Source organism: Narcine bancroftii, chromosome 8, assembly GCF_036971445.1.
Source record: "Narcine bancroftii isolate sNarBan1 chromosome 8, sNarBan1.hap1, whole genome shotgun sequence".
In the NCBI taxonomy this organism is placed as follows: domain Eukaryota; kingdom Metazoa; phylum Chordata; class Chondrichthyes; order Torpediniformes; family Narcinidae; genus Narcine; species Narcine bancroftii.
The window spans coordinates 139,562,814-139,585,909 of NC_091476.1; the positions used below are offsets into that span (position 1 = coordinate 139,562,814).

The 23,096-nt window shown below is 40.7% G+C and overlaps 2 protein-coding genes and 1 long non-coding RNA gene across 6 annotated transcripts in view; 1 reads left to right on the top strand and 2 right to left on the bottom strand.

The window, feature by feature from the left end:
- Window positions 1-104, bottom strand: part of LOC138741248 (RING finger protein 214-like) — a 38,476-nt gene extending 38,372 nt beyond the window's left edge. For all 3 annotated transcript variants that reach the window (XM_069895021.1, XM_069895025.1, XM_069895020.1), the window contains exon 1: window positions 1-104. In XM_069895021.1, the coding sequence (XP_069751122.1) occupies window positions 1-71 (71 nt within the window). In that variant the 5' untranslated portion in view covers window positions 72-104.
- Window positions 105-197: 93 nt separating this feature from the next.
- On the top strand, window positions 198-3,989 carry LOC138741251 (uncharacterized). Its single transcript, XR_011343426.1, has 3 exons — window positions 198-364; window positions 1,699-1,781; window positions 3,091-3,989. It is a non-coding gene; the product is annotated as an uncharacterized lncRNA (long non-coding RNA).
- LOC138741250 (ATP-binding cassette sub-family G member 4-like) overlaps window positions 2,750-23,096 on the bottom strand; it is a 125,789-nt gene continuing 105,442 nt past the window's right edge. For both annotated transcript variants that reach the window (XM_069895029.1, XM_069895027.1), the window contains 6 exons: window positions 22,370-22,468; window positions 19,263-19,431; window positions 17,051-17,151; window positions 14,344-14,502; window positions 12,792-12,910; window positions 2,750-8,821 (listed from right to left, as the gene is read on the bottom strand). In XM_069895029.1, coding sequence (XP_069751130.1) covers window positions 8,596-8,821; window positions 12,792-12,910; window positions 14,344-14,502; window positions 17,051-17,151; window positions 19,263-19,431; window positions 22,370-22,468 — 873 coding nt within the window. In that variant the 3' untranslated portion in view covers window positions 2,750-8,595. The remainder of the gene's footprint in view (window positions 8,822-12,791; window positions 12,911-14,343; window positions 14,503-17,050; window positions 17,152-19,262; window positions 19,432-22,369; window positions 22,469-23,096) is intronic.

The following is a 23,096-nucleotide window of genomic DNA, read 5'->3' on the forward strand; positions in this document are numbered from 1 at the left end:
CAACAGCAACGCTCCCTCAGCCTTGCACTCAGCAGAATCACTGCACACCCGCCTAGAACAGTGCGACCCATTGGAACAACCCAGACACTCGCTCGGTCTCAGACTCAGCTCCAAACCAATAAGACGGCTTCAACAATTCAATGGGCTGGTCTCCCTGAGTCTGTAATTCCTCGGCAGGCGTGGGGTTGATGTCATTTCCTCCCTGCTTTTGTCTGCTATGTGAATGTCGAAGTGTTACAGTGTTTGTGGGTGAAACTACAGCGCTGATGCGGGGCTGGAGGAGGTTTGGGGACGATGGGGCGCAGCTCTGCCCCGCTCGTAGACAAGTTGCAATAAATGCTGGCACAAACGACCAAAGTTCCGGGTTGTTGGGGGGGGAGGGGGTTGTTGGGGGGAGGGGAGGTTGTTGGGGGGGAGGGGGAGTTTTTTGGGGGGAGGGGGAGTTTTTTGGGGGGAGGGGGGTTGTTGGGGGGGGGAGGGGGGTTGTTGTGGGGGTTGTTTGGGGGGGGTTGTTGTGGGGGTTGTTTGGGGGGGTTGTTGTGGGGGTTGTTTGGGGGGGGTGGGGGTTAGGTGCCAAGGAGCTATTCAAAATAAAGCTGCAGATGGTTGGAGTTGAAACGAAGGGACTTTCTGCATGGGATGTTAACTCTTTCCCTTCCCACCCGGGTGAACCTGACCTGTTGTGAGTGTGACTCCAGCACGTTGGATTTGCACTTGATCGGAACGACTGCAGATTTTCTTGTTCAACCCCCATTTCGCTGGAATATTTCCATCACTTTCCATTTCATGCATTGATCTTTCAGCAACGGTGGATTTTTGTTTTAAAGTTATGTTCTGTGCATTTTGTTGGTCATACTGATATTTTTGTCCACCCCTCTTGTTTGAATTGAGAATAAACAAGGTCTGCAGACTCCAAAACCCCACAGATCTCCTCTCTGGAAAGAAATTAACCGCACGCTGGATTTTAACCTGATTAACATTGCAGAGGCCAACGTTCTCTTCCAGATTTACTGCGCTACTTGAATGTAAATACCTGCAGTTGCTGTGCAAGGTTCCTGATCATTGCACCAGGCATATCCAGTCATTTAATCCACGACACCCGATCCTGAAGGGTTGCTGTTAAGACTATCGTAGCACCTTTTGTTGCAGGAGACGGCCATTCAGCCCATTGAGCCGGTCTTGCCTCTTAGATTTTCTGGCATCTCCGACAGCCTCCAGAGAAACAATTTGCGCCTTTCGCTGCCTGTCTGATTCTCTTCCCCTGTAATCCAGGCGAGGCTCCTCCTCTCTTAGCAAAGAATTCCCCTTGGGTCGCTAGGATCCAAGGGAAGTAGAGGGGCAGATGAGAGAAAGAGTATTGCGTGGAGTTTGCGCGTTCTATCTGGGACCGTCTGAATTTCCTCCTGCCCCCTCCCCTCCGCCCCGGATAACCCTAATATTGACGTGGGGCTGGGGAATCTTGAGATGATGGGCGTGAGTTTGTTCTGAAAGCTGTTAAATATCCGACAGGTTTATGGCCTTCTTTGTTCCATGGATAATTTTAGAGTGAAGTTTGTTGCAAGGGTATTGGGAATTTAGGAGGGGAATGACATCAATAGGGGCACTGGCATTAGCTGATGAGTTGAATGTTCTTTTTTTAAAATGCCCCTTCCGGATCTATTGACATTGGTTTTAATTTCGTCCTCTTAATTATTTTAGTTGCTGGCTGGAGGGACCTTTTCTTCTCTATTACAAAAGCTCTTGTGTTTACTTGTTCATCTTTTGCATCATCCACTGAGCTGGTATGAATATTTTATTTATGTTCCTTTACATTTATTATCATTATTTTTCTCCTTGTGGTATCTTAATTTTACAATTTGTGGTTGGTGTGTTTTACATAACAAGAAAGCTGGACTGTCAGCCCTACAACGTTTGTGAATGTGACCAAAAAACACTCATTCATTCAGTTCTCTTTATATATATTTGATTTGCATGAATGTAACACGAGCTAATTCCTGGCAATTATAAAATGAACCTGTTGTCTGTAACAGATTGGTGGTAAGACTATAATATAACATTTTTGACTGCCAATCTGGAGATATTTCTTTCTTTTTAATTATTTTATTGAGTTTAACATATAAATCCTACATATATTCTAATTAAACAAATTACACGTCATATCATATATATATTACAAATTTATATAAATGTAAATTGAAAACCTATCCATATTTGTTTATTTAACAATATTTCCTAAAAAAAAATCTGGATAGAAAAGAGGTAAGATGATATTTGACAATCCCTTGATCTAAAAGGGTAAATTCCGTCTAATTTAACTATGATATATGACAACCATATTTAACAAGTTAATCTTTAAAAAAAAAGGAATACAAAGAAAAAAAGCATTGAAAAAAAACCTAAAACTAAATCTATTCCCCGCCCCCAACCCACCCCCATCTAATCAAGGTTACCTTGTAGAAAATGATGTAAAGATATGGATCAAATAGCGACCTTCAGAAACTAGACAATCTCCAGAGCATCCAAACTTCTTAAATCTTCCAATCATGGTAGCATTCTATGAATGATCCCCAAATCTTTTCAGATTTTTCTATCTAATTTGCTCCAAGCTCAAATAACCACTGTGTATGAATAGGTGAAGAGCAGCTTTCCACCATTAAAATTGCTCATCTGGCTATCAACATGATAAAAGCTAAAACTTTTTTATTTAAAGTTTATTAAAAAGTAATACAATAACACCAAGAGCCCAGGGTATAAATAGACATTTTATTAGTAATATGTTAACAGAAACTTCTTACAGAAAGTAACATATGGTCCAACATCAGTCACTGGTGTAAATACACATTAGCAACTTTGGACATTTACTTCTTTGACTTGCATAAACATTATTAAATATGTGACCCGTGTGTTGACTTTAGTTCTGTTCAAAAATCAGCCTGACAGTCAAGTCTTTAGCACGTGCAATATGAACAGAGTAAGCCATGGAAAGGAAATATATTTGGCTCATTCACTAAATGAAAACATTCTTTGATGCATTTTAAGAGCATTTGCCTCAATTCCTTTTCCTCCTCTCTTCCTTTCTCTCTTTTAAAGGCACTGGCCTCTTCTGATATAAAATTCTATGGGTCCTCCTAGCCTACCATCAACCAAGCAAGACATCTGATGATCTCCAGTGGATTATTTAACAGTGGCAATGTCCCACCTTCAAGGCTCATTTCTTTCGGACACCAAGAATTAGGAGTTTTCTACATTGGGCAAATCAGCTTCAATTAGGGACAAAGGCACTGGTCGATGTTTTTTGTCTTTCCGCCAATTCTTTTAAAATTATGAAATCAGCATCCATATCCCAATTGTTTTATTCCACAGACACCAAAGATCAAATCTGGGAATTTCCTACTTGGTATCAAGGTCATTGGGACAGTAGACACAGTGCCTTTAGTAGGTTTAAGCCTGAGCTGATACCAAATGCCATCTGGTATTTACCAACTTTGTAATTATAATGCAAATTCAAATTTTTCAAAGTTGTAACATTAATCAACACGTGCAAACTATCTAGAAATGAAAATTAATATTTTTTGCTTAATTGTGGCAATTGGTTGTAGCAAATATTGATGGAATAAAAACAAATTCTGGAAGCACATACCTGCTGAGTATTTCCAGCATTTTCTGTTGCTTTAGATTTTCAGCATCTGCAGCTTTTGTTTTAAGTTACTGAAGGATTAGGTGTAGATGTGGAAGGGTCTTCAGCTCACTGGACTTGATCCTTCAAAATACACCTATCATATTCCAGTTGCTGGGTGTGATAAGACATTGATTTACAGGGATGTTTAACTAAGAAACCCAGCAACCTTTTTGTTACCTGCTTTGATGTGGTGCGTAGATGGTCAGAGATCCCACATTCTGGGCCAAGGAAGCACTGATCAGGGAAGCAGGTACAGCAATCTTTGTAGTTAAATTGGCCACCTGCCCCCTTACATTGAAAAAGCTGAGCTCTATGTCGAGATTCTCTATAATCTGGCAGGTTTGTAATCTGACTCACTCTCAGACTCCTAACATTTCCTTGTCGCAGACTGTCCTGCATGGCAAGTCCAAAGAGAGGGGAAAGAGATGAGTTCAGCTCAAATCAAAATGACAGAAACTTTTCTTCTTTTTCTCCAAAAAGGTGCTCATTTGGTGGGATTTTACTGTTAATGCTTTCTGTCTTCTAACTCAAGACATAGCAGTCAGTGAAAGTAATTTACAAAATGTGAAGAGTGGTCACTCACCACAGGGATCCATGTTAAAATGTACACTAGGTAGGATTTTGACGATTGTTATCACTCTTGCTATTCTCCCCACCTTCTCCTTATCCAGAAAAATCTCCCTGGACTTCAGGAAAGTCCTGAAGTGCCTTCCCAGTGATCATATTTCTCAGGACTGTCTGGGCAGTGAGGGTTGGTAGGCTATTGGACCACGCATCCATCCCTTCAAGTCAAGCTAATGACATCCATCATCCCCTCACACAAACCCGCTAGTGGAAGCAAGATGAGGACCAGATGAATCAATTCCCTCACACTACTCACATCTCAACACTGTTCAGCCACAGCAGTGAGGCGATTAGCTTCTTGAGTGAGAATTTCCAGGAAACAAAAAGATAAAAATTTGACATAAATCCTAAATCTTTAAGAGATTTGAATTAGGAAGAGAAGTTAATGTTTTGAGTTGGATTCCTTATTTATGCTGATAGATCCCCTAAAATTGGACCCCATGCCTTGAGAAAGGGCTCGAACTGAATATATATTTACCTCCAATGGATGCTGCTAGTCCTGCTGAGTACTTCCAGTATTTGTGTTTTTACTAACAAAAATGTTCTCCAGCTTTGGGCTGACAGACTTGCACATACAAGCATCTAGTGATTGCTAAGTTGTTATCATTCCAGTGAAACATTTCACTTACCTGCAGGATTTAATGAAGAGCATCCACTGACAAAAGTGCCACAGCCAGAGATTGGAGGTGGGGCAGAGCTTCTGATTCTGAGTCTGCTTAAAGTGCAAAGGTAACACAAATGGCAGAAAATCCTCCAATAATGGCAGGATAATTTTCCCAGGAAAAATAATTTGTGAGTGCAAATACATTCTGCACTCAAAATCAACTCAGCCGCTTGACTGGCAGAGAAATTTCCCCCGTTCATCTGCCAATAACTTTGTCACAATAAACATTATTAAAAGAGTGATGGCAGTTTTTTTTCCTGCTTTCTGATTTAAACGTGAATCAATAGATTAAGAGACTTTGAATGAAAGATTGTGATGCACCTCACTTTGTGCAAATATTCATTTCTTTTTGTCACTGAGAAAAAGGAGTCCCGGTGGAGAGGTTCCAACTGACATGATTGCAAAGGCCACTTCAAATGCTGCCCAAACAATTTAATACCAAAATACCATAGCATTAATTTCCGAGTGGATTATACAGTGCAAATGGGTCATGTGAACGTGCTGACTTCTTTGCAGACTGTTTAGCTCTATTTACACATATATGGCAGTTAAATCTTACCATTGCATTGATCCTGCAAATATAAAGAGCTAGCTCTCCTCTTGGTAGGCTTGCACAAGAAATATTTTAAATCCATTTGGTTCCCAAAGAAGACTCAAATGATCAGTGTTGGATTGATGTTTCTAAGCATTCATTCAATGCAATAAAATTATGAAGTGGGTCAATGAAAAGTTGTTGGAACGAATGAAAGTTAAGCATAGGTCCTTTATCCTTACCACCAGAATCCTAATAATATTTTTGCCTTCATTAAACTGCGAGTTAAATCTTTGAGTATGACTTACGCAGTGGCACAAATTCAACGTCCATTCTCCTCCTTTTCTTTGTGTTCTTGCCTGCCTATTTCAAGTTGATGTTCCACAAGAGTTAACAGGAAGTACTTAAGTCTGAGGTATGAGCACCACATGGAAAGGCAGCAGAAGGGTAGGTTCAATAATGGGTCCAACTGAAGTATTGGTTGGTGCAGAGCATTGCATAAAGCAATCAGGATATTGAACACTATCTGGAATGCAATTGTTCCCTGAGCTACTGAGACCATTCAAAGGTAACATTGAAGACACAGATCAAAATCATCAAACTTAGATTCGATTTTGGCTAGATTTACGTCTTTTGAAGGATCTGAATTAGGCTTGTTCTGGTACAGGAAGAGGTCATTAAGCCCATCAAATCAACTCTAGTTCTTGTAGAACAATCCATTTAACCTCATTCTCTTGCTCTTTCCTCGCGACTCTAAATTATTCTCCATCAAATGCCTCGTAAACTTCCTTTTCAAAGACATGACTGACTACATTTCTACCATGCTCAAAGGCGGCATGTTCTGTTCAGAGCACTCCCTGTGTCAATAACCAGGGTTTCCTCATACTGCCTCTGTCATTTTTTCCCCTCAATCCTTGAATCTCCATCAAACCTTCTCTCCATCCTTGTTTCTCCACAAAGAATACCGCTAGTCACCACACTCTTACCTTGTAGTTGAAATCCCTCTTTCCTGGAATCATTAAGGTTAATCTTCTCTGTGCCCTACCTAAGACCTTACCTCCTCAATTATGGTGATCAGAATTGGATATGATGCACTGACTGCAAGGTGAGTTTTTTTAAAAATTTCAATGTTTATGAAACTTTCTTGAGGGAACTGTCTGCACATTGTATGAGAAAACAAAAGCAGGGGAACAAGCCTAAAGGGATGGATCACTATAAAAATTTTGTCATTTTTAAACTGGAATTTAACTTCTGTTCTCAAAGCACACTTGAAGCTTGCTAGCACACAAACAACCAATCTCCCCTCCATCGACTCTGCAAACACTTCCCCCCTCCCTTGGAACAGGAGCTAACATATTAAAGGACCTGTCCCACCCCAGATACACACTACTTTCTCCCCTCCCATTGGGCAGAAGAAACACCATTTTGAAAATACACACCTCCAGATCCAAGGACAGATGCTTCTCCTGCTGTTATTAGACTCTTGAACAGACCTTTCATTGGTAAAAGATGATCTGTTATTCTCACAAACCCTGCACGACTTGTCACAGCCCCTGCACTGTTTTTTTCTCTCTGTAACACTGCACTCCATGCACTTAAGGATGGGATGACTTGCCTGAATAGCTGGCAAAATAAAGTTTTTCATGTGACCCAATTCAACTTAGCCCCCGATGAGCAGAGTTGAAAAAATTTACTAAATTAGCCTAAAAAATGCAATTTTTGGAGAGAAATATCATTTGAAACTGGTACCAAAATACTTAGAGGAAAATGACAGCTAATTAAACTACAACCACAATTGGAGAATCAGTGTAAACTGTGCAAGCCTGCAATAGAGATACTGCTCTTTTTAAAAAGTCAAACTCAAGTATATTGAAATTAAAGTTAGAAAACTGTACATTCTCCCACACCATAGTCAGCCATAAAGATAAAGTTGAAGTTCCAGGAACATGTAAAATACTGCAGTATCATGAGAATGAGCTTCACAATGTTATTCTTTACAATACAATGCAGGGACATTACGAGGAGATTTTGCATGCTTCACAATGATGTCGCTTTATCATACCTGGAACTTGAATGAAGTGTGAACATTCTGGACACATATGAGATGATGATCACTGAGCCTTTCACTCAGGAATTGAAGTAGCATTAAATTTTAAGAAAGAAATGGAGCAACTCAAAATGATAGGGATCGAGATTTGTCCAAATGTCTGGAGACAGTGATGTACCACGACACAAAATGGGAGTGTCTTTCCGAAGACTACAACTTTCATAAAAATAAAATTAATTAAGATTCTGTAGTGTGGGGGAGAGGAGAGATATAATTTAGATCCATTATTTAATAATCAAGGAAGTAAATCTCTAAGTACCAAAAAAACCCATGATACTAATACAAAACTTGGTAAAAATTACTAACACTACCTTTCTTGTTTTACACTTTCAAGACTGTAAGCTTTTTAAATATACTTCTGAATTGTCAAAAAGTATTGAGGACTTTGCACAATGCCTGTTATAATATTTAAAGCCTAGTTTGTGATGCCTTCTATATTTAAACTTAGTATAATTTGACAAAACGTGCTCTAAACAACATGCTCAAGATGACAGGTTAAAGCGTACTTTGTTCTACAAAAACTGTGCTTATTAACAATCTGATTCTAAAATCAAAGTTCTATTTTGATTTTTTTTAAAAACATACACTTCAGATTTACATTGATCTAGCAATTCAGAAACGGGACCTTCTCATTCTGTTCCTGGTGCACCTTTCTGACGACGTCATTGAACAGAAGGATAAAGCAGAAATGTTCCAGTAGACAGGTTGTTTTCTTTGACAAACCATTTCCCATCTGGGGTGAGAATTAATAAAAATTTAAACGAAAAACTAGAGAGGCAAAAATGAAAATTGGAAAACCAAAAGGTCCATCAAAAGCCATCTTGATGTTTGAAGACTTTTTTTAAAAAGTTTGCCATTCAGGCTTTGTGGCCTAGCTGTCCCCAATCTTAACATAGGTTTCAGCCATTCCAAAAGCTCACAAGAATGGATCCAGTTCACAGAGAGTGTGACTAAGTGCCGCATAATATCCCCTGAATAGAATTTACTTTCTATCTTTCAGATTTGACTTTGTAACGCAGGACGAGGTAGGCCAGCAAGCGCAGAATAACAAAGAATATACCCAGGACAATGAAGTCCAAGTAAAGCTTTGCATCCTGCACATCCAACTCTTGCAGAATTTTCTTTGGTTCCTTGTAAGGACAAAACTCAGTATTGCAGGTCAGATTTTTTCGGTCCAGTCCATAGATTGACAAGATGACACCCTCAAAGCCATATCTGTTTCATTGAGTAAAAATAAAAATAAACAAATATAATACTTTCAGAATATGCTGCATTCTAAACAGCTCTTTGCTCATTTTATACACAGCTGTCTCTTCTCCACAGAGAATGCTTTACATAATTCCAAGAGATTCACCTGCATGGTTACCGTAAGCATTTGTATTACATCCATGTGTACCCACAGGGACAGAGAGAAGCAGTTCAAGGCAACAGATACACTGATGGGATTATGTACAGGAGAGCAAAAGAAAGTGGTTAAAAAAATCATTTACGGGACTCAGGCATCATTTATTGTCCATTTCCAATTGCCCTTGAGAAGGTGGTGATGAGCCACCTTCTGAAGCCACTACAGTCATACAGGGAAAACCTACATACAGTGTACACATCAGCACTAGAGAACAGGGTGAAATTGCCTCTTTCTTTGTATTAGACTCCATAGAATCCATGGTGTCTCCAATGAGCATTAATATTGTGGATCACAACAGGTTTGGCTTCAGAGATAAGTACGGGAGCTAAAAAGAAATCTACTGGTGATCCCACCACAGACCTCAACAAACTGGTTTGTATGTCGGCCAGTTAACAAATTAACCCAAGATACCTCAATCAAGTTTGTTACTAAGGCACAGAAAGAGATTACTGCTGTCTGATACAGAGCTTGCTGGGTAAGTAGATTTGAAAGAGTACCTTTCAAGGGAGAAAGAGAATAAAGACATGGAAAGATTTGGGAGAGAAGCCACAGACAAACGCATGATTCAGGAAAAAGGAAATGCAGAGTTTTACAGTTTTTCAATTGAAAAAAATATTTATAACATGTTATAAGTTGATACTGGCCATTGAAACCCATGCCGCCCAATCACACCCTTGGAGAACCAGGAGGAAATTCATGCATACATGGGGAGAACGTTAAAAACTCGTTACAGATAGCATGCATTTGAACACATCATTGGTGCTATAGTCGCGCTGCGCTAACCTAAAGTTATTTATGAGGTTACAGAAAATATTAAAAGAAAAAACGAACGTAAAGAAGAAAGATTGCAGATGCTGGAAAACTGGCAATACACAAAATGCTGGTGGACCTCAGCAGGACAGGCAGCATCCATGGAAGAAAATGGAAGGCAATTATTAGTTAACATTTTGGGCTGAAATCCTTCATTGGGCGTAGCAAGAAACGGACAAAGATCCGAGAAAAGGAGACGGGTTTGGAAGAGAGAAGGAACACAGGATAGCAGGTGATAGGAGAAACAGGTGGGAGGAGGCAATTGGGGAAAAATAACATTAAGAAGCTTGAAGGTGGCAGGACAAAGAGGCTGAAAATGTATTCTGATTGGAGGGGGGAAAGGAAAGGGGTGGGGAGGGAGGAGGGAAGATGCTGGTGGCAGAAAGATAGTGACTGCCTCCTTCTAGAGGAGCTGGCTCCTTTAATTTGCATGAGGCCCCAACCTGGCAGTGCAGTAGGGAATGCTGGTGTGGGAAATGGGGATTAGAATTAAATTGGCTGGCTACTGGGATATGCTGGATATTGTGGGGGATGGAATAAAAGGTGCTCAATGAAGCAGTCCCCCAATCTGTGTCCAATCTCCCTGTGTCGAGGAGGCTATACCAGGAGCTTCCATGTACCTTCCATGGATGCTGCCTGACACATCGACTTCCTCTGGCATTTTGTGTGTGGAAAAGAAAAAAATGACTTTGCACCATTAGTGTAACGAATCAAGTTACGCATAAGTGGAAGGTGAAGTCAGGAGCGGAATCAAAATATCTCACCAAAACAAAATTGACTGTAGCAAACAAACTGCTGAAGGAATATGTGGCACAATCTCTGGAATAAAAATTGAACCCTTCCTGCAATCAGCTTCTTGCTCTAGACCAGCCATTCTCAACCCAGGCTCTTTGCCCCCGCCCCCCTGGGGACCACAGCACTGTTCAATGTGTTGTAGTTTGAGTGAGATCTATGTCCCGTCTACTCTATTGGGTGAATATATCTGTTCTCATGGCAGTGTAGAAGAGTAAAGAGATTAAATTTTAAATTTTTAAAATGTTTTTATTTAGAACACGGCAGAAAGCAATTCTGGCCATTTAAACCCATGCTACCCAATTACACCGGTACATTTTGAAGGATGGGAGGAAACCGGAGCACCCAGAGGAAACCCTCACAGACAGCACCAGATTCAAACCTGGGTCACTGGCACAGTTAATGGAGTTGCCCTAACTATGACACTAACTGAAATCATTAAATGCTTTTTTTATGTAGTCATTAGAATTTCAGAAGAAACCAACTAAACTTGACTGCTTCACAGGAAATTGGGGGGGGGGGGGGTCCATAAATTTTGAGCAGAGTCCTAAGGGGGGCCATAGCCAAAAATCCAGATGACAGCATTTGCCGTCTCTTCAGTGTCCACAAAGTTGACGATGATAGCAACTTAGTAAGCCAACAAGTAAGTGACATGGTTAGTGAGGCGGTTGGTGTGATGGTATTACAGCACCAATGACCCAAGTTCCAATTCGGCAGTGTCTAAGGAGTTTGTACATTCTCCCCATGTCTGCGTGGGTTTCCTCTGGGTGCTCCAATTTCCTTCCACCCTTCAAATACATACATGGATTGTGGGCTAATTGGTCTATTTGAGGGACACAGGCTCATGGCTAGAAGGGCCTGTTACTGTGCTGTATGTCTAAATTTAAAAAAAATTAAAAAGATCTCAGTACAGGGCCTAGTATAGGGAATTAACAGAAAAATCCAGATTGTATTAATGATCTCTCAAGATGCTTTACTGTCAATTAAGTCAGTGTTTTAATACCTGGAACCAATTGATACCCATCAAGATACCACCATGAAATCCACAAGGGAAACTGACCAGAGAATCTATTTTTAATGTGGTTGGTTGAAAGAAAAATACCAGCCAGAAATTTCCTGATTTTCTTCTGATCATATCCTGGATGAGGCTACACAGCTTTCCTTCGTAACATGGCAGCATTCCCCCAGGACCATCCAGCTTGTGTTTTGTCCTCAAATTCTTGGAGCAAGAGCTGAACCTCCCCTAAAATCTGACTCCAGGCACTACTCACTGACCCAAACCCAACAAATGGCACAAAAACGGGCAAAAATGTACACAATACCAAATCTGAGCATCAAAATCTTGAGGACGGTTGGAAAAGGGCAAGAGCCGTTCCTGAAAAGAACATTTTGTCAAAACATTTCTGTGACATCTTTCACATAATGTATTGGACTTACCAAAGTATTTCACAGCAACAAGATAATTTTGAAGGATAGATATGGGTGTAATGTCAGACAATCATGAAACAGAAGGATTACACATCCAGCAATGTCAAACTGATCAGTTAACACATTGTACTCAAGCTGCCTAACTAATAAATATTGGCTTAAGATAACTCTTAGGGCAACATGGTTAGTGTATTGGGTGGCATGGTTAGTGTCACAGTTAGGGCAACTCCATTAACTGTGCCAGTGACCCAGGTTTGAATCTGGTGCTGTCTGTGAGGAATTTGTATGTACTCCCCAAGTCTGTGTGGGTTTCCTCTGGGTGCTCCGGTTTCCTCCCATCCTTCAAAATGTACCGGTGTAATTGGGTAGCATGGGTTTAAATGGCCAGAATTGCTTTCTGCCGTGTTCTAAATAAAAACATTTTAAAAATTTAAAATTTAATCTCTTTACTCTTCTACACTGCCATGAGAACAGATATATTCACCCAATAGAGTAGACGGGACATGGATCTCACTCAAACTACAACACATTGAACAACGCAGTACTCCCTCAGTATTCAGTGGATTATCCATCCACACATGCTCAGTTTTAGTGGGTTCCTGAACCTAGTAACCAGTGAGCACTTTGGGGACAAGTCTCCGTGTCAAGGCAACAGGAGTGAAGATTGCATGTGAGTGTGGGAGATTTGAAACTTGGGAGCTGCAGCAGAGGGTGAAGAAGCCAGGAACTGCTGATAAGAGAAAAATGTACCTGACATAAGAGACGTAGGAACTCCATTGCAGGTAGGTAGGGATGGTGTCAAAACTAACAAAGAATCCAGAGAACAGTAGCACCGGGATGGCGGTCACAGGACCCACAAATGTGGCAACCTGGGATGGATGAAGAGTTGAAATTAAATATTCAAATCAATCACATACAATACATACCAAGGTTGGTAACTATTTAGATATGATCAATGTTGATCTTCTTATTTGTAATAATTTAGAATTGGGTTTAGTTAGTTGGCAGACAGACACAATTTGCCGGAACATACAGTTTTCTACAAAGATTCTGTGGTAGAAACAGAAATGAACACGAAACCCATACACAGGGTTCAGACAGCAGCTGTGGGAAGAGAAACAGTTAACAATTCAGGTCAAAGACTCTCCTTCATTGCTGGACAAAAGAGAAAACAAGTTAATGCAAAGTTGCAGAGAGGGTGAGGGAGAGATGGGTAGGACAAAGGGAATATCACTGATGGGGTCAGGTCATGCTTGGAATCAGATTCAACAGAATTTTGAAAGGTATCAATAAGTGAAGAAGATATACAAGACTGTGGATAAAAAGCGGGCTAGCATTGTGTAGGGCCCTTTCAAAGAGGGTTCAACCGTCCTGTCTGGAAATTCCTGCCTTGTACAATATTGACTAATGCCAATAAATTGGTCTTCCCCCTGCAGGTGATCTCCTGTCACATTTCACACACATAGCAATACTATTTCTCCATCAGCTTGTATATCTTCTTCACCTCATATTCCGTCTGGACACCCTCCAACAGGATGGTATTAACATCGACTTCTCCGGTTTCTTTTGGCACCCCCTCCCCATCCCTATTTCTCCTATCCTCCAGCTCTATTTCTCTTTCCTTTTCCCTCTCTTTCCCTCCAGCTCTGCATTTACAGAGCCACCCCTCTCCTGTCCTCCTATCCATGTCCAATTATCACCTTTTGTCTGTTGGTCTGAACTCCTCCCCCTGCCTTTTCTTTCCTTCTCCCCAGCCTTTTGATTCAGGCTCCTGCCTGCTTTTTACTCATACCTTAAAAAAGGGCTCAGGCCTGAAACATTGGTTAATATCTTTACCTCCTATGGATACTGCGAGACCTGCAGACTTCTGCCAGCATTTCTATAATTTTACTAGAATCACAGCAGCTGCAGACTTCTTCTTCACTTATTTATTCATTTAATATGTTTTAAAATCTGTTTCCAAAATGTTATCAAAATCATTTCCAAGGCTGGGTACTGAAATGGACGACTCCATAATAAAATTCGATCTCAGTCACCTGTAGGTTACAATGGCCTGGATTTTGTGGTCAGTGCAAAGCACCTGAATGATCCCAGACATAAACCGTTGCCTTCTTTGCTCCAATTCTTTCGGAATTGTGCTGGTGAGTATGTGGATAGAATACTTCCTGACAAAACAAATCAAGCCCCATGCACAATCCAGTGCAGACCAGGCACGATGGCCTGACGCCCTTCTCCTGTTCCAGTCACAGAACGATACACCAATATCTCGGTGGCTCAGAGCGGTCCCGAGGAATGGCATTACCTGCAAAGATGTGGATGCAGCGCCGATCAAGAGTCCAAGTGACTGGGCAACCAATGCAGTCGCCGTGGCAAGTGCGGCAAACAAGAGGAACCGCGAAGCCTCAGGCGGTTGTGCAGTCATCCAGTACACAATACTGCAGTACACAATTGGGCAGATCACCTGCAGGGGGAAGACCAATTTATTGGCATTAGTCAATGCGTTCTTCAGATTTATTGTTGGGAGTACATACGAGACATCACATAAACCCTGAGATTCTTTTCCTGCGGGTGAAGCAGAATTACCACTTATTGGTATTCCAAAAAAACTGTACACAACGTATACATGTAAAGTTGTAAACAAATAATGAAACAAACTGTAAACAGATAATGAACGTAAACAAACTGATTGTGCAATACAAAGAGAATGAAAAACAGTACACTGCCCAGGAGATTTCATGCATCACTTACTGCTTAGAAAATTAAATCCATTCAGCTTTATTGACGGTGCAGAAAAAAATTCTTTATTCTCTCTTTTAGGACAGAGCAAAGGTTTCAGAACATAACTGGCCTTACTAGAAGGGCAAAAAAGTCTTGTCATCAATATGATGCAAACCATAGGGAGTCATGGCACAGCTGCTGCCCATGGCCAGGCTCATAATACGGACATTGGAGACGGTTCAAAGAATGATTCCCGGAATGAAAGGTTTATCATACAAGGAGCGTTTGACAGCTTTTGGCCTGTATTCATTGGAATTTAGGAGAATGGAGGGGGAATCTCACTGAAACATTTCAAATGTTGAAAGATGTGGACAGAGTAGATGTAGAAAGGTTGCTTGCCATGGTGTAGAGAGTCTAGGACAAGAGGGCACAACTTCAGGATTGAAGGGCATCCACTTAGAGATGTGAAGAAGTTTCTTCAGCCAAAGGATAGTTAATCTGTGCAATTCATTGCCAAAGGCAGTTGTGAAGGCCAAGTCATTAGGTGTATTTAAGGCAGAGATTGATAGGTTCTTAATTAGCCAGGACATCAAAAGTTATGGGGAGAAGGCCAGGCAGTGGGGCTGAGTAGGAAAATTGATCAACTCATGATTAAATGGTGGGACAGACTTGATGGGCTGAACACCCTATTTCTGCACCTATATCTTATGGTCTTGTAACCTATCCCCAACACTGTTGGTGCATGGTCCCATCCATAACTGTGGGATCACAGCCCCCTTACCACATCACTGGCCTGTGCCCCCATTCCCAACGTCAATAGCACCACCCACACAGCTGAGGGTTTGATTGTGTTGTTTTCTTCAGTACTATTCAGCTAACATCAATTTCAGCAGACACAAAATCTTCTGGAATCCTAAATGCAAATTCCATTCTATGTATTTTGAAACTTCATCATCTTTTGCACGAGTTTTAAATCCTTTACAATGTGTAAAACCCCCATCCCCAACACTGGCTTCACTTGAAGTAATCAAAAGTAGGAGTTCCCACTCCAGTGGAACTGGATCAAAGGGTGACAGATTGTCAAAGGCAAAAGCTAAAAGATCTCTAATTATAATTAGTATGACAAGAAACTAAATCAAGCAGCACCTTCATGAAATCTACAGGAATCCCATTGAATTAGAACAAAGAACAGTACAAGACAGGATCAGGCCCTTCACCCCATATCTGAGCTGTCCACGATGCCAATTACTCATCCCATCTGCCTGGTCTACATCCTTCCAGTCCTTTCTCAATGACTTTGTGTTGTGGGAGAAACCACAACAGAGGAAACCCAAACGGGCAGAGGGAAACCCCAATTGTCACACAGAAGATGTTGGAGGTCAGGATTGAACTCAGGTCGTGGAGGCACAAGGTACCAACACCAAAAACTGTGCCATTGTGCCATATATTGATGTCTTTCTGTCAAATCATGGTAAGGAGGTCAGGAATTTTACAGATCATGCAAAATTTAACATGCATCTACGTAGAGAGCAAACTAAGCTTCAAGATGCCTTCACTAGAGGCCATCTAACTTAAAATGCCTCTTCACAGAGGGAGATGACCTTGAGAATTTTCTCCCCCAGAAGTTGTGGAGGCTGGATCGTTGGGGACATCTTAGTTTTAGATCATTTTTTGAACATTCAGGACGTTGAGAGCAATATTTCAATGAGCAAGCTCAAGTTGCTGTGAGTCCTCGTCCTGGACTTCTTTGCTTATGTTTTTATGTACTTATCGACTGATTCTATGTCCCCCTTACCTGCTCTCTTCCTTAAGCCCCATCCTCTACTCCAAACATTTACACAATTCTCTTCTCATTGAAAAAGAATGTTCTCCTATTCAAGCACTCATGATGCAAAAGCTTATTGTCCACTAAGTTTCAATTTAATTTGGCATTTTAATCTTCCTCATTACATTGAGTGTTGTCCAAATTCACCAAACTACAGGAAACAATATTGCCCCATTCAGTCTATCAACATCCAAATTCAATCAGAATATTTGGACAGATTAGGTAATGTTTCATCACATACAGTGTTAAAGCATTAGATCTCAGTCAACTAACAATGTTATATTAAAGGTTGAAAGAAGGAAATTCAGCTGAAGTGCGAATGCAATTTTAATTTGGATCAATCATGAACTTTACACTCAGTTCAAGGAACTGAATGGCCCAGCTTTGTTCCCACATTGCTGGGATACAGTTTCAACGGAAAAGTTATTTAATAGCAGAAGTTAACAGATATTTAAGCAGTACCTACTTGGAAAGGAACATCCGCCATAGTTTTTGCTAAATAGTACGCCTTGAGACTGTACCAGTAATTGAGATGCTCCCTCAAGAAAACAGACATCTCAAGAGGGACTGAAATGAGAGAGGAAAATAAATTGTGATTAAGTGGCACAAGGTTAAATGAACTAATTTAGAAATTCATTTACAAGAGGTGGGTGTTGCTATTATTTACAACTTGTCTCTAATTGTCACTATGCATTTAGTGCCCACCTGGATCTAAGCTGATGGTGGTAGTACACTTTGTTAAATTCTAGTTTTGTCCTAACACAACAGTCTATTACAAATGGGTTATTTCACAGGGCAGATAAGAGATGACTACATTGGCAGGTCTGGTCTCATGTATAGGCGCGGCAGATAAATACACCAGTTAGAGGAAAAGCTCAGGCCTGAAATGATGATTGCCTTTTACATTCTATACATGTTGCTGAATTTCTCCAGCACTTTTGTGCATTTTAACTGCAGCAGGTTTTGTTTTTCACTGAAGACAACAAGCAACATGAATAATCTGGTAAGTTTGTAGTGTTACGAGCCCAGAGGATCCCAAACCCCAGCAGCAATAGATATTCACCAAGACAAATCGTTACTTAAACAAAAATTGCTTTTAATTATCTTTAAACATAAAAACAGGATCACACTTTAATTTATCACTATTAACAACTAACCTAACAACCCCCTTCTAAATCTAAGTGCACCTGAATGTAATGTGCATGCAAGTTCATAAAAACTCTTTGGTTCACAGTCCAATCTCACTTCTTATACCTCCAAGTTTACTGGTTGCAGGCAGTTCTTATACTGTGCACAGAATTTAACATTTATGAAGTTCACCAGGCTTTGGTGCTTGAAAGGTAAATGGTTACCACTCAGGAAGGTTCTTGTTGGTTTTCAGAGAGAGATTTGTTGTTCACTGGACACCTACAACTGATTCCTTATAACCAACCACTTCAGTGTCTTGTCAAAGAAACTTGTCCTATCAGGGTTCTCCAGATGATAACCTCTTTTTTTCAGGTCACCACAGAGTTCCTTTTTGTTTCTCTTATTTCAAATGAAACACTAGGCAGCCAGTCTTCTCCTCTTGCTCCTCTTGTATGAACCACAAGGGCTTTGACCAGGCTGAACTAAGCACTCACAACCTGTCTTCCAAATGGGGTTTTTCCACAAGTTTACCAGCTTGTCCTGTTCCGGTCCTAGCTGCTGCTGCCGCTGACTGTAAAACTGCAGAACTGAACTCTCTCTGAGAAAAAGCCTGTTTTACTCTTTCTGCTTGCAAAACCACATGACCCTCTTAGAACAGCAAGTTCCACTCTGGACAGTCTGCAGCTCTGAAGAGTTCTTTCATCTGTTGCCTTTTTGCAAACAACAATCCATTAATGAAGTCCCTTGGGCACTCTCCAAAGCTTTTGCAAAGCCTCCTGGTGCTGACCTGTCTAGCATGAGCAGTATTTTAAATAAGATCTGTTTTTAAAATGTTTGTATGTGACCTACACTAAAAAATCTCCCCCAATTTATTTCCCAAAAACATATCTATAACCTGTCACAGTAGCTTTCATTAATGATGGCTGCTATTTTACTCAATTTAAGATTTATTTAACTTGCTACATGTAATTTCCCCATCTCTACCATTAGATTTGAACAGAACACATCCTCAAGATACAAGTTTACGGAGCATGCCCATGAAGCTGCTGCACCCCATTTCACTAAGAAAGGCTCATCCCAGTCAATGAACTACTTTACTGGAGATTGAAAAGTGAGATGGAGTGCAGTCTGAACAGATCTGGACCTGGACACTGAAGAATGGTCAATTTCCCATCTTTGTAAAAATCAGAGCAATTGAAGATTTGATAATTATGATTCAATTTTCTCAAAGATCGGAAAGTTCCCAATACTTTGAAAAAGTTTTCAGCAAATCTAGTCAATATTTATCCCTAAATCAGCATTATGAAACTAAAACCCGAATAATCTTGTCAGTCAATTATTCCAGGTCGCGAAGTCTTGCATGAGTTGGCTAAAGTACTCACAGTTAGTTCTGAATTTTGGAATGTCCTGGGGTTTTGAAGATCTCTATATAAATGGATGTCATTCATCCTTTGTACTTAGTCGCACAGTATTTAATTATTCACATTTAACTATTCAAGGGCAATTCATGAAGTCAATTATGATCATGGGAGGACAAAATCTTTCCTTACAGGTCAGTACAGTTGGCATCAGAGCAGCAAACATGAGGAAGAGCATGGAGAAGAAGAGGCATCCTGTGTTGTTAAAGACCTTCTCTGCCTCATTCCCAATATTGAGGTACAGCAGACCAATCAGGACCCCAATGCAGATGTGGGAGATGAAACGCAGATGGGTCAGAACCTACAGTGAACAAGACAATGGGATTACTATGAGATTTCCAGTCAATGTCTAAGATGCTTAAATGCTCATGCGCACCTCACTCATGCACACACACAGAAATACACACACGCAGTATTAATTTTCGACAATCACGGAAGGATTTGCTCCTTCAGCACTATGGTAGATTTTTGCTTTTCTACATGAAATGCAGGAAAAATAGTTAATGCTGGAAATAGTCAACAGCTGTAGAGGGAATTAACATTTCAGATTAATTACATTTAACAAGAACTGGAAGATGCTGGTGGTGAATCATTTTTAAGCAAGAACAAAGTCAAGGAAACTATGAGGAGGTAATTAAACAAAGGGAGAATATCTGATAAGATGAAAGGGAAGGATGAGTAATATGTCCTTATCTAAATTGAGATTTTGCAGAACAGATTGGATGTTTAATGCAAGGTGCCAGATTTTCCAACCTCATCCCACTCTAAGGAGCACTACCACTCCTTCGTGATCAGTCTAGGGACCACTTCACTCCATCATTGCTTCATTGCTGCTTCTGTCATCTTCAGCCTCCCATTCAACTACTCCCAGATTCTCTGCCCACCATTTCTCACCCCCCCCCCCCACCCCCCATCCCATGGATGCTCCAAGGACTTGACTGCTTGCAAAACTGTTGATTTTGGCAGGAAAATATTACCCAAATGGTGAGAGATTGAAACACATCAGATCCTGACAGGTCTCAATGGATATGGAGAGGATGTTTCCTAATGCTGCAGATTATAGAACTAGAGTTCACTGTTCAACTCAGCAAATAGAGAAGTGAGGTCAACTTTTTTCTCAGTATGCGAATCTTTGGAATTTCTTCACTGGACACTAGAAGCAGATTTTGTACACTTTAAAGGCAAAAGTAGATAGATTCTTGATAAACAAAAGGGAGAAAGGTTACTGGGCATAGGCAAGAATGTGGAAGTAGAGGTTATAATCAGATCAGCCCTGATCTATATGGTGGAGCAGAGCTGGAGTGGCCTGCTTCCATTTCTTATTGTTAGAATCAGATACAGCAAGGAAACAGGCCCTTTGGCCCTCAGGACCCAGGCTTCTCATCAGCCACCTATTCAAACTCATCTTAGAACAATCCCATTTTTGTCCACATCAACTCCAACCAAATTGGACAAATGCATGGGTGGGATGGGTTTAGAGGGATATGAGCCAAACACAGGTAAATAGGACTAAAGTGAGTCCGTCAGTGTGGGCCAGAGGGTCTGTTTCCATGCTGTATGACTCCAACTCACACTTGAGCAATTTGCAGTGGCCAATGGGCCTACTGGCCCATACACTTTTGGGATGTGGGAAGAAAGGAGAACATGCAGAGGAACCCCCATGTGGTCATAGGGAGAACTAGCAAACTCCACATAGACGCACCCAAGGCCAGGACTGAATCCAGGTCTTTCAGGCAGCAGATCAACCAGCAACATTGCCAGGTACAATTAGTTAATGCTACTGTGCTACAACTTCATTTTCTTCTTACCTTCAATTGATAATCAAGATAAAATCCTCTTCACGCCTTCCCTTGATTTATTCTTGTCTCAAACCTGTTCGCATTTTTCAAGCTCCAGCTCTGAAGTAAGGTCATTGACCAGAAATATTAAATGGTTTAACTTCCACAGCTGGTAGCTGATCAAATTAAGGTTAGTTGTCCGGATGTGAATTGTTTTAGTTTCAGTTGGATTGATAGCTTCAAATGTTCCCTTAGTTCTCAATCCCTCTATTACTCTCACAGATGTTGACTTTGTACCTAGGTCTCGGTAACAGGTAATAGAAACAGTGGGGATTTGCCTTTTCCCCATCTGGAATTGCTCCCTCATTGCTTCTCCACTTACTGCATTCACTTGGGATACTCAGTGTCTTACCTTACTGATCCGTCATATATACACTCTTATATCATCTGATTGTACGTTTACAACCTGACAAAAGAGCATCTCTCTGGATCACACACATTTGGTACATACACACATAATACACAGAATATAATGATCACGTGAACAATCAAAATTTTAGCCAGAGGGTAGCAAATCTGTGGAATTTGTTGCCATGGGTGGTTGTGGAGGCAGTAATTAGGTGTATTTAAAAAAGAAATTGATAGGTTCTGAATGATCCAGGACATTAAAGGTTATGGGGAGAAGGCCAAGCAGTGGGGCTGAGTAGAAAAAAAATGGATGAGCTCATGATTAAATGGTGGGGCCGACTGGATGGGCTGAATAGCTTATTTCTCCTCCTATGTCTTATGGTCTAACATAAATACATCTAAATATTTGGGATGATTTGCATGGTTACAGGATGCTCTTCATCCATCTCACACCCTGAGGGAAGAAGCTATTCCCCAGCCTGGGAGTCCTCATTTTGATACTTCTGTACTGCTGTCTTAATGGTAGCAGGTTGAAGATAGTGTGTACTGGAAAGAAATGGTCTTCTAGAATTCCTTGAGCCTCATTTAGGCAACACTCCTAGTAAATGTCAATAGAGGAAAGTGTCCCCAGGGTAATGAAGTGGATGGTTCCTTCAACGTTTGAAAGGCGGGGGTGGGGGGGGGGGGGCAGGAAATGAAGTTAATCGAAAGTTCTCCACACATAGAATGTATTCCTAAATATAAAAAATGGGACCACAGTATGTGCATCTCATCACTGATTCCTTGGTCTCAACTTTTCTTACATGCACTGCTACAGGATGTACACAGAACATCTCCAAGGATTGGAGATGTTCATGGATCCCAATGGTAACTGAGCCCATCATCTCAAATCATGGAACCCAGTGCACCAGCCAGAGAGAAAACACCTAATTCCTTCACTGGAAACTCAAGAGGCTATTGGTTGAAATGGCAGACTGGAGACCACAGCCTAACACTTCTCACATCACAAAATCAAAGATCCTAAAGGAGAGTGACAAAGATAGTTTGACTTACCGCATCTCTCAATATGGAGATAAATGTTCTTTTGAAGAGGACACAAAACTGAGCAAAGGAGCTTATGGCAAAAGTGCGACTCTCAATCGGGCCAGAATCCTGGATAAAGATGGAAAATTGAGTGGATTGAATTGCACATTTTTGTCCTGGTCACACATTGAATGCCAATGCCCTTCAAGTTAACATTGAGGATCTCTCTGTATGGAGCTTGGCTCTTTCCCTCCACTTATGAGGCTTTAACTCTGGCCAGTGAAGATTGCCTTGCACAATCGTCTGACTGTCACCTATTCCATGAGTGTATGAAGATCTGAAGTCTCTCCCTGCTGTAAGTCAATACTGAGGGAGCTATACATGGATGTGCCTTTAAACCAAATCTCTTGAGGGCATTATAGATCACATGGAACTATTTCAAAGATCAGAGAAGTTCTTCCCTGTGCTCTGTCCTATAGGTATCCTTAATCAGCATTATTGTACAGAACAACTTGAACATTTTCAACATTTCCTAGTTTAAAACTTATTTCCTTGTAAGAATTTTTTCAATCTCCCAGATATTGTGGTTTTTGGAATTTTCTTTCTCAAAGGTTGGAAGGAGTGATCTTTGACTATTTTAGGGGATGAGAGGTTACCATGGTTTGGCAGGAATGTGGAATTGATCCAATTGTGGAATTAAATATGATAGAAAAGATTTATAATTTTAAACCAAATAAAAAGTTGATACCAGCTCTTT